The sequence below is a fragment of the Macrotis lagotis genome, chromosome 5, assembly GCF_037893015.1.
Source record: "Macrotis lagotis isolate mMagLag1 chromosome 5, bilby.v1.9.chrom.fasta, whole genome shotgun sequence".
Classification (NCBI taxonomy): Eukaryota; Metazoa; Chordata; class Mammalia; order Peramelemorphia; family Peramelidae; genus Macrotis; species Macrotis lagotis.
In genome coordinates this window covers 252,374,788-252,390,000 of record NC_133662.1, presented here as the reverse complement: position 1 = coordinate 252,390,000, position 15,213 = coordinate 252,374,788, and the positions used below count along the sequence as shown (strand labels likewise).

General features: G+C 41.4%; 1 protein-coding gene across 17 annotated transcripts in view; it reads left to right on the top strand.

Annotated features, from left to right (window-relative positions):
* Nucleotides 1-15,213, top strand: part of GTF2I (general transcription factor IIi) — an 86,502-nt gene that overhangs the window by 58,933 nt on the left and 12,356 nt on the right. For all 17 annotated transcript variants that reach the window (XM_074189361.1, XM_074189362.1, XM_074189354.1 and 14 more), the window contains 10 exons: nucleotides 1,384-1,449; nucleotides 3,830-4,013; nucleotides 5,942-6,000; nucleotides 7,072-7,143; nucleotides 7,985-8,168; nucleotides 9,969-10,027; nucleotides 10,267-10,338; nucleotides 10,770-10,953; nucleotides 11,928-11,986; nucleotides 12,156-12,230. In XM_074189361.1, the coding sequence (XP_074045462.1) occupies nucleotides 1,384-1,449; nucleotides 3,830-4,013; nucleotides 5,942-6,000; nucleotides 7,072-7,143; nucleotides 7,985-8,168; nucleotides 9,969-10,027; nucleotides 10,267-10,338; nucleotides 10,770-10,953; nucleotides 11,928-11,986; nucleotides 12,156-12,230 (1,014 nt within the window). The remainder of the gene's footprint in view (nucleotides 1-1,383; nucleotides 1,450-3,829; nucleotides 4,014-5,941; nucleotides 6,001-7,071; nucleotides 7,144-7,984; nucleotides 8,169-9,968; nucleotides 10,028-10,266; nucleotides 10,339-10,769; nucleotides 10,954-11,927; nucleotides 11,987-12,155; nucleotides 12,231-15,213) is intronic.

Here is a 15,213-nt window from a genome sequence, read left to right as displayed (position 1 = left end):
ATAAAAATCTAAAGTAGAAACGGGTGTTGACATTCACACATCTATACTTGGGAGAGGGAGTGAGGATGAGAGCCAAGGCATCTCTTGCTTCCGGACAGTGGCAGGGATGCCCACTAGAGCTGGTGCCACCTCCTTGTGGGGCCCCAAGGATACTAACTGGGAAGAGCCCCAAATGGCTGACCCAACATCTGGGGAGCGAGCCACTGGGGACCGCCTCAGACCCATGACTGAGTCTCTTGAAACTAACCTTGTCTCCCCCTCAACACCACCCATTTAGGGGGCCTCCAGCTGTTTTGTTTTGCAAGAACAATTTGTCTTTTTCAGTTGTGTGCCACTTTAAATGACCCCTTTTCATTTGAATTGGTAATGTCTGGATTTGAGCTGAAATCTTTTTTTAGAAGAGATTCACCAGGAAAGACTTTTGCAAACTCAGTATTCTTGTCTGTGAATCTGATCTTCTTTAAAGGGCTATTTTACATATAACTAAAAGGCATTTTCTTATTAGCTCCTTATGATTATGGCTTTCATTAGAATCATTGCCTCATCTTACTTGAATTTGTCTTAATTTGATGATGGAAGGAAAGAAAGACATTATGGATACGTGCAAAAAATAGAGCATTCCCTAAACTATTTGGTTTCTCCTATTTTACATTAAGTGTTGAATTTGTCTATCTTGCTTTGTTAGGCCCCAGTGAAGCTCTACTGGGTATATGAAATAAAGCTAAATCATTTGGAAATTTGTATTTTAAGTGATGTAAATCTTCCCATTTATATATTTTGACATTTCCTAGGTGTCTGGAATTCTTAGATCCCAAATGCTTTGCTTCTTGCTGAAGTGACTGAAGGGGGGACCCATTTGTGTACTTTGCCTAACATGTGTTTATAATTTTTAAATGTTTTGGCATTTTTACAAGTTTTGGAAGACTATTTTAAATATTTAATTACTATTCTTCCTAGAAATTAGTAGTCTTAACTAAGTGGGCCACACCATCCTTATATTTTAAAGTGCAATCGCATAGGAAGAAAGACAGAGTTTAATAACAAAGAAAATTCACCTGGGAGTTAGGAAATTGGGATCTTGCCTTCATTGCCACCTGAAACCTTGCACAGATGCCATTATCTTTGGTGTCTGTGTTTTTCATCTCCCTTGAGGACTTGGCCAATTTAGCATCGAGAATCAAGAGAACCTACTGGAGAAATCCTTGTTAGCAGACATTTTCCTCATATCCACTTTGTTGGATAATTTCTTCAGGACCAGCCCATTGCTCAGCTGGGAGCTAACTCCTCTCCACATCTGAAGGAAGTGAATGTGAAGAGCACCCCATTACACTTGGTTGGGGGTTCATTTTTTCGTGTTCTGATAAAACATTTTTCCATTTTCAGAGAAGTGGAATGCCCGAATTACTGATCTACGGAAACAAGTTGAAGAATTGTTTGAAAGAAAATATGGTATGTGTAAACTAAACCCCTTTGCCACAGATCCTAGGTCTTGGAGGAGACCGAGGAAACTGGAGCCTCTGACCAAGACCTGACCCTAGCAAATGGAGAAGAGACTAGTAGAGATGAAGGTAGCTCATTGGAGGCGCCTCCAAGGAAGAAAAGGGGCAGGTGTCTTCAGTGGGTTTTATGAGGCCAAAGAAATTGCTGTCTTCACACCTAAGAAACAGTTCAGCTACAGCTTAGTATTTGCAGGGTGCCCCATTTGAAAGTTTCTGTAACTAGTCTTCAGATAAATGTTTCTTTTGCATTTGACTGTTGACAATAAATATATTCCAAGAGTCTAAAATACCATTAATAGGTTAATTTCATAAAATACCATTAATAGGTTAATTTCAATCTATGAATCTGCTTACTACATTTAAGTAACCAGATGTTCCCTTTATTTTTTTTTATTAAATTTATTTATTTTTATAACCAAATGCAAAGGTAGTTTTTGACAGTCACCCTTTTATAAGGTTTTGAGTTCCACATTTTTCTCCTCCTTTCTCTCTCTTTCCTTTGACAGTTAGTACTCTAATAGGGGTTATACCGTATAACTGCCAAACACATTTCCATATTAATCATGTTGTGAAAGTAGAATCAGAACAAAATAGGGAAAAATCATGAGGGGGAGAAACATAAAACATTTTAAAAATCAAAAATAGTACACTTTTTTGGTCTGTATTCTTCTGGATGCAGATAATATTTTCCATCACAAATCTTTTAGAATTGTCTTTGATTAGTGATTGGCTGAGAAGAGGTAGTCCATCGTAGTTGATCATCACACGGTGTTGCTGTTGGTGTACAATGGTCTTGTTCTACTTATTTTACGCAGCTCAGTTTGTGCCAGTCTTTCTAGGCTTTTCTGAAGTCCAATAGTATGTTCCTTTAAAGGGAGGGACTACCTGTGACTCATCATTAAATGTACTCTATTAGTACTTGAATTTCTGAAATGAAATTCTGAATTAATGAATTAAGTCATTTCTTCATTTTTTTTTGCTTAATTGCCTTATTCTGATGTTAAATACCATTTTTTCAACAGTGCTTAATCCCTAACCTTTTTAAACTTTAAAATTGTCATCTTCATGGAAAATAATATAGTGTCTCCATAATTTCTTACATTTTTAGTATCATTCCTGTCTTTATTGAAGGCACTGAAAATCAAAAACACTTTTGACTTGCCTTCATACATAAGTTTTGTGAAGCAGAATAAAAGTATTCATCTGCCATTTTTGTTTCATTTCCCTTTTCAAATCCTCTACATAAACTGAAGTTAAAAATTTTATTATGCTGAATTATGACAAAAATGAAAATTTTATTCCTTGCTTTGTAAATGACGTAACTTAAAATATTTAATTTTTTTATTAGCAAAGTTATTGCCCTCATATATTACAAGCTTAAGGTTGGAGAGAAGTGATTTTGTAGGATTTTGCTTCAGATTTGAAAATAGCCAGTCAAAGATAACCACCCTTATTCTGAAGCTAAATTGGCCGTTGAGATTTTGAATTCTTTTCTGACATTTCTGTTACCATCTTATTGAGTAAATGATTCCATCAAGATATTTGTATTTGAAATAAATGAATGGCAGCAGGTCTGCTTAGTAACAAAGCAGAAGAGTCGATACAAGGCATAGGAACAGGATGAGTTGGTGCTTATAGCAATCTTAGTAACCAGAAAGCTCTGGGTACTGTAGACATTTAAAGGAACCAATGATGTGATGACAATCATACATGGTTGGCCTCTTAGAAGTAGCATGACATGTGCTTATTGGGAAATGGTCTGCAGGGAGAGATAATAAAGATTATTTTAAAATAGCTTATTTCAAGGGAAAATATTTGAATACATTTTCTTGAATTTTGAATATTAAATGGAGGAATTCCTGTAGTTATTTTAATTGTTGGGTAAAAAAATAAAATTACCAAGCTTATTTTTTTACATTTCTAATAGAATATTAAGATTTTTCCCTAATCTTTGTTTCCCAGTTGCTACAAGATAATGACTATTCTTTGTCCTACTAAGAAAAAATAAACTCTTGTAAATCTAAAACCTAAAAGGAATACTTGTATTTCAGATTTTTCTCCAGCATTGATCTTAAGTAATGGTTTAAATATACAAGCTGGTTCACTGTTCTATATTCTTTAAAAAGCAAAATTAAACAGTACATTGGTTTCAACAGAAAACTTTGGCTTTGTTTGCTTGACCACAGAACTCCCGATTCATTGGTATTAAATAGGCTCATTATCTTCATCTATTCCCCAACAATGATTAATTGCCAAAAGGCTCATGTCTTTCGTTAGTGATTTTAGACCACTGGACATATATACTGACCTGACTGTCTCTCTCTTCAAAGCTCAAGCTATAAAAGCCAAAGGCCCGGTGGCCATCCCTTACCCCCTCTTCCAGTCTCATGTGGAAGACCTGTATGTGGAAGGACTGCCTGAAGGGATTCCTTTTCGAAGGCCATCTACCTATGGAATTCCTCGTCTTGAGAGAATCTTGCTTGCAAAAGAGAGGATTCGGTTTGTGATTAAGAAGTAAGAATTGTCTGGTATTATATTTTTTATTTTTAATCGGTTACTTAGATTTTGTAGTTGACTGTAGAAGTTATTGTTCAAAGAATCATAAACTATTTTAGCTCCAGGACTGGTGCTCTATCCACCGTACCACCTAGCTGCCCTTAATAAACTATTTTAGAAGGGCTCTTGTATTATGGTGGACCCGATCCTGTATTTGGACTCAGGTAACCTGAGTTCAAATATTGAACCTTTTGCCTCAGCTTATTTATCTGTGAAATAAAAAACAAAATGATATGTACAAGTTTACCTCATTGAACTGTCAGTAGAACCTGGTGGTAATGCATTTAACATGCTTTCTTCCACAAGCTCTTCTATAAATGTTGACTCTCAGGCCAGAGCAATCTGGTCATTGCTATATGTTCTTTGGGTCAATGATGGACCTAATTCGTTTTCCTTACCCAGAAGGCCAGTTTTATAGATTATTGATGGAGACATAGCTTTGGGGTTCTCTTGTCTATCCTACTCTTTTTCTTTTTCTTTTCTTTTCTTTTCTTTTCTTTCTTTTTTTTTTTAGGTTTTTTGCAAGGCAAATGGGGTTAAGTGGCTTGCCCAAGGCCACACAGCTAGGATTCGAACCTAGGCACCCCTGACTCAAGGGCCGGTGCTTTATTCACTGTCTACTCGTTTTCTTAAGCCATTTCAAATTTCATTTGTTCCTGTCAGTATTTCATATTTTGTTTTCTACCATCTTTTTTTTAGTTTTTGCAAGGCAAATGGGGTAAGCGACTTGCCCAAGGTCACATGGCTAGGTAATTGTCTGATGCCGGATTTGAACTCAAGTCCTCCTGACACCAGGGCCACTGTGCTACCTAGCCACCCTGTTCTCTACCATCTTTTAAGGCCTTTCAAACTTTTTCACTTAGCTGTGATAAGAAGGGTGATCTCTAATGTAAATGATTAAAACTGTGATGGAATTTTATGTAAAATATCATCTTCATTTCAATACAAATAAAGCAACATACAAGTCTAATTAATCCAAACTCTAAACCTGAAAAGATAGACTTGGTAGCTCTTTTAAATGACAAGTAAAATGATTTTGAGGGATATCTTAGGAAAGTAAATCTGCCTTAAAAGTAAATAGAATTTGACTCTTTAAAAATATTACTAAGTATATCTCTTGATGTGATATGAACAACATTGTAATTTTCTTACAGAATGAGAATGTTAAAATACATGCATGGCTAGGTGTAAAGCAAAAAGGAAAAAAGAGTTAAATTATGAGTTGGAGGTCTCACGCATAGGGCCCATTTAGGTCTAATAATTCAGTGACATCTCCTTATGCCTTAAATAAAACCTTGGCATATGAAATTATCTCTGCTATGATCTGGACTTTGGTCTATTTCTTTTTTTTTTTTTTTTGTATTTTTTTTTTTTAGGTTTTTACAAGGCAAATGGGGTTAAGTGGCTTGCCCAAGGCCACACAGCTAGGTAATTAATTATTAAGTGTCTATTTGAACTCAGGTACTCCTGACTCCAAGGTGGGTGCTTTATCCACTGCACCACCTAGCAGCCCCTATTTCATTTTTTTTTTAAGTTCTTTTGCAAGGCAGTGGGGTTAAGTGGCTTGCCCAAGGCCACACAGCTAGGTTATTATTGAGTGTGTGAGGCGGGATTTGAACTCAGGTACTCCAGGGCCGGTGCTCTATCCACTGCGCCACCTAGCTACCCCCTGATCTGGACTTTTGTAAATTGCTGTGACAGGTGAGACGTAATAGTTTACTATTTGGAGTTATTAAATTTGTTCAGCCATCTTGGATTTAGTATACAGTTGGGCCTAAATGGAATCTAGACTGTTTTTTACTTTACACTGTACTTTGACAGTTAAATACTAAATAATTTTGTAAATTAGAATTGTTCGTTAGTTGATATTTCCTTTCTCTTTCCAGACATGAACTTCTCAATTCAACACGAGAAGACTTACAGCTAGAAAAACCAACTTCAGGAGGTCTGAGTTTAATATTTGTTATTTAATAATTGTATTTTTGAAACTTTATTTTCATGTATTAATGAATAGTCAATATTTTGAATAGTTTGCTTATTTGTGTTTAATCTGATGTATTTGTGATACAATGACTTGTCTCATGTATTGCATTTCTACTCAAATTTAAATAGAGAAATACTGAGCTTTATAAATTCTTCGTATGTCCCAGGCCCTAGTAAAGCACTAGGGATGCAAAAAACAGGACAATCCCTTTTCATGGAGCTTTAATTCTTATGGGGAAAGACGGAAGGCATGGGTGGATTCAGGTTAGCACCCCTTGTGAAGATGGAGCAGAAAGAAAGTAAGGGGAAAAGGGCCTGGTGATGGTGACGACATGGTGCCTCCAGGCAGAGACTCCTTAGCATCCATGACCATGGCCCCCTAAAGACAAAAAGAATATAGCAGGAGAGGTTAAGCTGAGACCCTTTCAAAGGCTGATTTGGTTTTCCAAGTTTAAACACTAAAGCAGATAATTTTATTGACTAGCTCAAGCAGCTGCCTTTGGAAGAAATAATAAATAATACTTTTCCTGACAGACAGGCATATTGGTGGGTGAAGATATGGGGATCCTTGGAAGGAAAGGATACCGCTTTAGGCCAGCTCCTTTGTCTGGGTCATGGAAGAGCCCTTTTTTCCAACTTAATGTTAATTAGTTAATTCCTTGGAGGGCCTCGTTTTCTTCCTGGTTCCTTCCTGGTAGTAAAGAAATGTGCTCACTTTTGGGGAAAACTAGTTGTACACTCTCAAGATATTTCTTAGGCCTTGTGCTCTAAACCATATGGTTAAGTGAAAGGATTTTCTAATAGCTGATTCTAGGGGTGTTTAATGAGTATTTGTGGGTTATATGACTTTGGGTTTTCAATGATTGTTTGGAAATGTCATTTTCTAAAGAGTAATTTATATGAAGAGCATCAAATATCTCAGGGATAAATTATTATGGTCTGCCTTAGTTTAAAAAATCTTGACTGATTCCTATTTTTTTTTAATTAAAAAAATGGCACAATTTTTCTTTTTGTCTCTGTGTTATTGTTCTAGTGAAAGAAGAATGGTACGCCAGGATCACCAAATTAAGAAAAATGGTAGATCAGCTGTTCTGTAAAAAATTTGGTAAGTACATTAATCTATGGTTATAGTCTATACAAAAGAGATGTCACATTAAAAATTAAGGATCTTTTGAAACTTTTGTCACCCTCCTCTCCCTGGCCCACAAAAAGAAGAAAAAAGTTAGATGACTGGCTCTTTAGCTGGGAGAAGTATGTAGTAAATGCAGTGAACAGAAGAGTAATTCCTCAGAGAACACCTGTTAAACACTCTTACTATAAAACGATCAAATTAAATTGATGTCAAGAATGTTTGGAGTATGCCCACATCTTCATGCTACATGAGATTTAGGAGTCAGTCAGTAAGGATTTATTAAGTTCCTAATGTGTGCTGGGCTAAGGACTGGGAAAGTAGTGAAAGACAAGGGTCCCTGCTCTCTAGAATCTTGTGCTGTCTCTCTAACGGTGGGGGTGGGGTGGTGAAAACATGAAAGCAATGGTGAACAAATCCACACATAGATGATGAATCCATAGATGAGTCCCTGAGGGATCAGGATAGGCCTCCAGAGAGGCCAGTGGTCAGAGTGGACAAGGGATGGCCTGCCAGGGGAATGTTCTGAGCTGAGTGGGGCAAGGTTCTTCTGGGAAACAGCCAGGTGGCCATGCCCCCAACAGAAGGGGTCTCAAATGCATTAATGGCCAAAAGAACATCTCCCCCTTGCCCTCCCCTGCCTTCCCTCTATGTGGCAGTCCCTTGGTAGCTGCAGGGGATGCATGTTGACTGCCTTGACAAATACAGTTAACTTAATATGGACTCAATTTTATTATTAAGAGTCTGACTTTGGTTTCCCTGCTTGTTACTAAAGGGTGTTTGTGAAAACTAGACTCTTGATTTTCTCTGTTTTCAGCTGAGGCCTTGGGAAGCACTGAAGCCAAGGCTGTGCCTTACCAGAAGTTTGAGGCGCATCCTAATGATTTGTACGTGGAAGGGCTCCCAGAAAACATTCCTTTTAGAAGTCCGTCCTGGTATGGGATCCCAAGGCTGGAAAAAATCATTCAAGTGGGCAACAGAATTAAGTTTGTGATCAAAAGGTAAGTTAATATTGGGATGCAAAAAAAATGGCCTTGGTGGGAAGATGTTTGCAATGCCCCCAGCCCTGCTGCTTCTCCATCCCTCTGGCCTCCATATCTGGTTTCCCTGTCAGCTTTAAACTTTGGGAGTTGGAGGGGCTGCTGTTCCGTTGTGACATGAGCTGATGTTACATTTGGACTTGTGTGGAAGAAGGAGAAGGGAAGCTTCTCTCAGATGATTGGGGGAAAGGCTGGCAGGAGGAGGAAGAGGAGAAGGCAGGAGCTGCACTTTGGGTGCTTGGCTGCTGAGGCTGGAGCCCCACAGCAAGCTAGAGAAAGCTTCCAGAAGCTCCTTTGAATTTGCTAGAAGAACCAACTTACTTAACAGGAAGGCTGGCCTAGATCGGATTGAGCCTTTCCTCTGGTGGAGGCTTGAGAACCATGAGGGCAGGGGAGGAGTGGAGGATGTTGTAGGGACTGCCCTTGAACATGGCGAATGGTCTGAGCATGTGCCTGCTCCATGAGAATGCAGTGAAGCCACTTCCTAAAGCCAGGGCATCCCACCTACAGCCAGGGTGAAGTGCTATGTGGGGCCCTTGATGGGTTTTTGTTGAAACAAGTGGCCTAGTGGACCTCGAAGTTTAGACATCCTTGTCCTAAAGGATGAAATCACTTAAACAAAGTAATAAAAAAAACCCTCAGCTATAAAACCCTTCAGATAATTATGAGTTCTTTGGAAAGAAGGAAACCTTTAAAAATGAGAACTATCGGTGGCGGCTTAGGTGGTGCAGTGGATAGAGCACCAGCCCTGGAGTCAGGAGTACCCAAGTTCAAATTCAGCCTCAGACACTTAAAAATGACCTAGCTGTGTGGCCTTGGGCAAGTCACTTAATCCCATTGCCTTGCAAAAAAAACTAAAAAAAAAATGAGAACTATCAGGACAGCTAGCAGGTACAGTGGATAGAGCACCAGCCCTAGAGTCAGGAGTATCTCAGCTCAAATCCTGTCTAAGATACTTCATAGTGGTGTGACCTGGTACACTTAATCCTATTGTCTCCCCCAAAACAAAAAGAGAGAGAAGTAACAGAAATGGATGTCTGTATTTTAGTCCATTTCAGCCAGCATCAAGTACCTAGGCTTTATCCAAACCCTTTTCATTGCTGGAGAGTTCTGAGATAGACATTGATTAAGTTGTTGCCTGTCGAGTACATTTTACTGTTTTGGCATAAGTATGATGTCAGTAGGAGATGGTAATAGCAAGAGGCACCTAGCCAAAGTGATTTGTGAAAGGAAGGACTTGGGGTGGCCCAAGAGTGCTTCATCTGGTCTGATGGAAGGAGCAGGGTCTTTGACGGCAGAAAACCTGAGTCAGAATCTAGCTAGTCCTGGACCTGGCTTACAGATGTGGGGTGAGTTGAAGGCTGTTGTGTGCATGTGTCAAATGAATGGATCCAGCTAGGTGATCTTCACTTTAGCCTTCAGCTCTGACCTCCATAATCTTCAATAGAGACAAATGAGGGGTCCATTCTAGGACTGGTCTTAAAAGGAGGGGCATCTCTGTAATATCTAGGCCATTTCCCTTGATGTATATTCTCTTGGCTGGAACTTACCATTCTTTGTTTTTTCTGTTTTCCACCTCCTACCCCACCCCGACCTCTAGTGACCAGAAGTAAAAGACAAATTTAACCTGAATTTCAAATGTCTATTTTAGCATTAGGCTCCTTACACTCAGTAATTAATACCTAGTTGCATTAGGAGATTTAAGAATGAACTCCATCGTTGCTTTTCACAAATAATTTGCTGATGTGCCTAAAATTACAGACCAGAGCTGCTGACTCACAGCACACCGGAAATAACTCAGCCCCGAACCAATACCCCAGGTAAGACCCTAACCCCATACCGTAGTGTGTGCATTGAATGGCTAATTTAATTTCTCTCTCCTTTGAATTTCGTTATGAGATTGATTTTCAGATATATTTGGATCAAAGCATAGGATTAAAAATGTATTTTAGGCACAGGAAATAGTTTTCTTCAGACCTTTTGAAATCCATGTGTGGTTGGTTATAAGGTAGTAATGTCCCAAAACAGTCATTAACTAAATTTTGTTTTGTTTTACCAGTAAAAGAAGATTGGAATGTGCGAATTACTAAACTGCGGAAGCAAGTGGAGGAGATTTTTAATTTGAAATTTGGTACGTTCAGAAAATGAGGAAGCCATTATGGGAGTCCTACTCTTAGTTACTGTTGACAGTTCAGATCTCACTTTCCTTGAACTTTGTCATTTCTGATCTATCTCTAGCATGCTAGCAGAAAGACATTGCTAAAGAATTAATGGTTCACAAAGTGAATTTTTACCAATTTGGATTAAGAATCACCTGACTTTGCTGTATTTTGGGTAGGGTAAGATGAAAGAAATAACTTCAGTTTCAGTCATCTTCATGGTTAATAGAAATTTTTTCTGTGTGCAACAAACAAGGCAAAATGGGTCCACTTCTGTGTTGTTAAATAGTCCATGGGCAACACTGAAATGGACGTTGTAAAAATTCAAGGAAAAAGGCAAGAAATCTGAATTTCAATATTGTCTGACTTAGAAAATAAAATATTGTTATCTTTGATTATTTAGCTCAAGCTCTGGGACTTACTGAGGCTGTCAAGGTCCCATACCCAGTCTTTGAATCCAACCCCGAGTTCCTCTATGTGGAAGGCTTGCCAGAAGGAATCCCCTTTCGAAGCCCCACCTGGTTTGGAATTCCACGGCTTGAAAGGATTGTCCGTGGAAGTAACAAGATCAAGTTTGTGGTTAAGAAGTAAGTGGCGTCTGCAGGCCCCAAGTCTCTCAGAACAGGGGAGAGTGGAGTGAGTCCTGTCCTCCTCCACTCAGTCCCCACACTGACACTGCCAGGGCCTTGGGAGGGCTGGCACCAATCTGGCCTTTGCTGTTGCTGTTGACACAAGAGCTATATAGTCAAAAAAAATTAGGGAGTTTTTCTAAACTACTTTAGGATTTCTGTGTGAAAAGCATAATTGATATTCAGACCTTTATCATCGTTACTAATTGCTGTTATCCTTATTAGCATCCAATGCTTAGTGACTGAATGATTCCCAGCAGGGGCTTTCAGAGATTGCTTGCACTGGCTCTCTGAATTTCAGGGATGAAAGAGAGCTGTTGGAGAAAATATAGGAAAACCAAAGCCTCTTATTTTCAATGGGGATAGCCTTGGGCCTGGCTAGAACAAAATGCACACTTGTGAATGCTGTCTAGGTGGCCTGAGTAAGAGGTATTGTGAATACTGAAGTGAATTCTGACAGTATTTTAAGGATCCTATTATAAGTAATAATGCGTGGACTAATGTCTGTGGGGAAGTAATTACAAAGCAGCCCCAGATTGCTTCTTCTTACATCTTTTGGGGAAAGTATTTCAGTCACATTTTAGTCATCACTGAAACTTTCTGAGAAGTCTGAGGAGAAGCCGGGGGGTGGGGGGGGGCTTGTAGTAGATCTCTTGCTTGAGGCGGTCCCCATCTGTGGGGGTGTAGAATCCCTTCATTCTCCCAGGGTGCCTGTTCTTTCTGAGAAGCGCTTTGGAGATAAAGAAGTTGTCACTGAGGAGCTGGGTGGCATGGAGGTGTTGGCAGCCTCAGGTTCCCCCCTTCTGAGTGTGTTGGCCTGGACGGTCTCTAGGGTTGCTCCAATGCTGACATCCTCCTGTTCCCCAAAGGACCCTGGGGTGTGGACTGGAGTCATGCTGGCTGAGATGACCTGTTCTTGTTCTCTTTTATAGGCCAGAGCTGGTTCTTTCTTATTTACCTCCTGGAATGGCAAGTAAAGTCAACACTAAAGGTAAGGGAGCAGCTCTCCTCATCCCCCAAGGGCTTCTCAGGGATTTAGGGCTCCTGGGCAAACCTGGGTAGGCTGACTCTGCCCGTCCCTCCATCTTGGGGGGTCCCACAATCTGCCCCTCTTGTTCCTGTGCTGCACGTGCTCAGTGTCTGGTTGTTCTGCTTTGCAGCTTTGCAGTCCTCAAAGAGAGCAAGGAGCCCTGGCAGCAACTCCAAGGTGCCCGAGATTGAGGTGACTGTGGAAGGTGAGACCGTGCTGCTACCCATCTCTGAGTCTATGTGGGGCAGTCTTGCCAGCTTTGGTGTCTAATTAGGAAGAGTCCATGGCAGGGAGAGCATTCTTGTGATGGGGGTTGAGGACAATTCTAGTAACTCAGGATGAGTTACTAGACAAGAGGCAGAGTTGACTGATGAACATTTTTTTTAATTAGAGACCATCATGTAGGGAAGAAGGATATAGATTTGTTGGAAGAGGGCCTGAGGCCTTCGTTGAGATTGTCAGAGCAAAAGCAGATGAATCGGGAGGGGCTGAGCTCAGCTTCACCAAGCTTGCAAGGGGGCTTTCAGTCCAGACTTTTGAAACCATGCCCTACATTGTCTACATAGCAATGATCAGTTCTTTGGGGACTGGGAAAGGAACTGGGGGCCACTCTTTCCTCTTGGCCTCAGCCTCTTGCAATGATGCCAGCCTTGTAGCTGGCATCTCTGAGGAAGCAGTGCCCCATCCAGAGCTCTAGAAAGTTGCTGTCCTCATCATCTTGCTTCCTTTTTTTAAGACTTTGTCAGGAGAAGATACATTGTTAGACTGAACATTTTAAACAACCAGAGGACCTGGGTGGTCGTTAGACCTTAAGGCAAGAGAGGAATTACCAATGCAAGGAAGGGGGAGACTTAGGGTTTGGGCAGAGGCAGGATCCTGTTTTCCAAGTCTGGGTCTGGAAGAATCTTTACCATGTTGGTTCAGGTTGATTTTCAAGTGAAATTCAGAAGGAGCAGCAGCTGAAGGGTTAGAAAAATAATTGAGAATGAGTTAGGCAAAAAAAAAAAAAATTGAAAGTCTCAATTGGTTTCATGGATGATCAAAAAAAAAAACAAACCCAGACTTATTGAGTTTAAGCTGAGGTTTCTGTCCCCCAAATGCAACCTTCTATCCCCTCTGTCTCCAGAGTTGGCCTCAGCCTTCCTGGGCTCCTGGCTGCTTGCTTTGCTCTCCAGAATCTGCTACCCCTTTTCCTTGCCTGCCAAAGGGAACCCACCTTGTCTCTTCCTTCATGGGTCCAGTTGCCCATTGACCAGAGTGGACGCCAGAGGGTCCAGGTTAAGTCTGTCTTTCCACCTACAGAAACCTGTAATGGCTTGCTGTTCTTGCACAGTAAAGGTCCTCTGGGTTGCCCTTGAACCTACTTTTTCAGCCAAATGGCTGTTTTGCGGTCTTTAGGAAATAATGGATAGCATGCTGTATTGTACATTGTCCTTGCTGTGCATTTGATGAGAGAAGAGTAGGCCAGGCTGGAAGAGCTCACCTCAAAGTACTTCTAGAAAGTTTTGTCTGATTGTCCAGGAAGAAAGGCCCGGTGAATCCTCCTGTGTTCTGTCTTTCCTCCTCACTGCATCAGAAAGCTGGTCTAGTCAGAAACTTCCCCCAAACGAGCAGCCAACTTTAAAGGGACCAAACTAGGAAGGAGGCTTGGCAGTAGTTGTCTCTTAAGTGGAGGAAGAAAGGGGGCAGCAGGAAACTGGAATGAGCTTTCCTAGAGCCCAAGGTGGAGGGTTGGTAATGGAGAAACTCAGATTGTCAGCTTTATTGTTATTTTATTGGTTTTTGTACAAAAATATTGTGAGATAACCTGTGAAGGCAGGACTGGAGCCTGTTTTTGTGGGTATTGCACTTGAAATAGGAGCTCCTTGGGGAAGCTTGATGGCACAGTGGATAAAGCACTGGCCCTGGAGTCAGGAGTACCCGGGTTCAAATCCGGTCTCAGACACTTAATAATTACCTAGCTGTGTGGCCTTGGGCAAGCCACTTAACCCCGTTTGCCTTGCAAAAAAAAAAAAATAGGAGCTCCTTGCCCTCCAGGAGCTCATGTTCTAATGGGGAGAGAACACCCCCAGTCTGGAGGGCAAAGTTCAGGAGACTGAGGCAGTAGAAAGTTGAGAATAAGCATGTTACAGAAGGTTTGATTTGAAAGATGAAGAAGTGAGGAAGGAAAAGACCCCACACACCCCCTTGTCTGGAGATAAGAGGGCTGCAGGCTTGCCAGAGTCTGGTTTTGTGTCATGGTGAGTCCATGGAGGAGACCCACGGCAGGAGGGGCCTGGGCTGGGAAGAGTCTGAGCTGGTGGTCTTTGGGGTGCTTGAGGTCAAATAGGTTGATTCGGGGATCAGACAAGGGGCCAAAGCTTGTGGATGGAAAGCAAAGATGTGGAAATGGTAGAGAGGAGACTTGACAGCTGATTGGATACTTGGGTTGAGTACAAACGAGGCGGCCAGCCTCACGTGGTGGAAGGAGAAAAGACTTGGACTTCCTGTTTTGCTTAGTGTGAATTTTGAATTGTCTATGAGACATCCAGTTCACCGTCTTGAATAGGCAGTAAGATTAGAGGTCAGGAGAGGCTCAGGCCAAATAAATCTGAAAATCATCTGAACCCATGAGAGGGATGAGATCCCCAAGAAAGATGGTAGCCAAGGATGGTTCGTGGGTATGATCTAATAAAAATCCAGCGAGGGAGACAGAAGCTGGGAGGAGGGGATCTGACAAGAAGAAAGCCAGGAAAGGAGGGTGCTAGAAAACTCAGGGATGTGCAGTGTAGGGAGGAAAAACCCTTCAGTGTGGGTAGGTGAGAGGCTGCTGGTCACTTTGGGGAGGGCAGCTCCAGTTGCATGATGGAAGCCCCCCTAAAGAGTTAAGAAGTGGAGAGATGGAAGACAATCTTTAGTCAGCAGACATTTGTTAAGAGCCTCCATGTGTCAGACCCTGTGCCGAGCTCTGGGGAAGGAGGTTACCTGCCCTTGAGGAGCTTCCAGTCCAGGGGGGGAAACTAGGGTGGCAGGGAAAGAAGGGAGGATGTCTTGGAGGGGGCCCAAGAGGGCCCCACAGCAAGGGTGCACTTGTGGCCTCTGCCTTTTGGTGAATCCATGGCAAGGTCTTTCTCTTCAGGGGAGCCAGGGGGGTGCTGGAGGAAGGGAGGAGGTATGAGCAGGCCCTGGGGGCTTTCATTGGGAGGGCC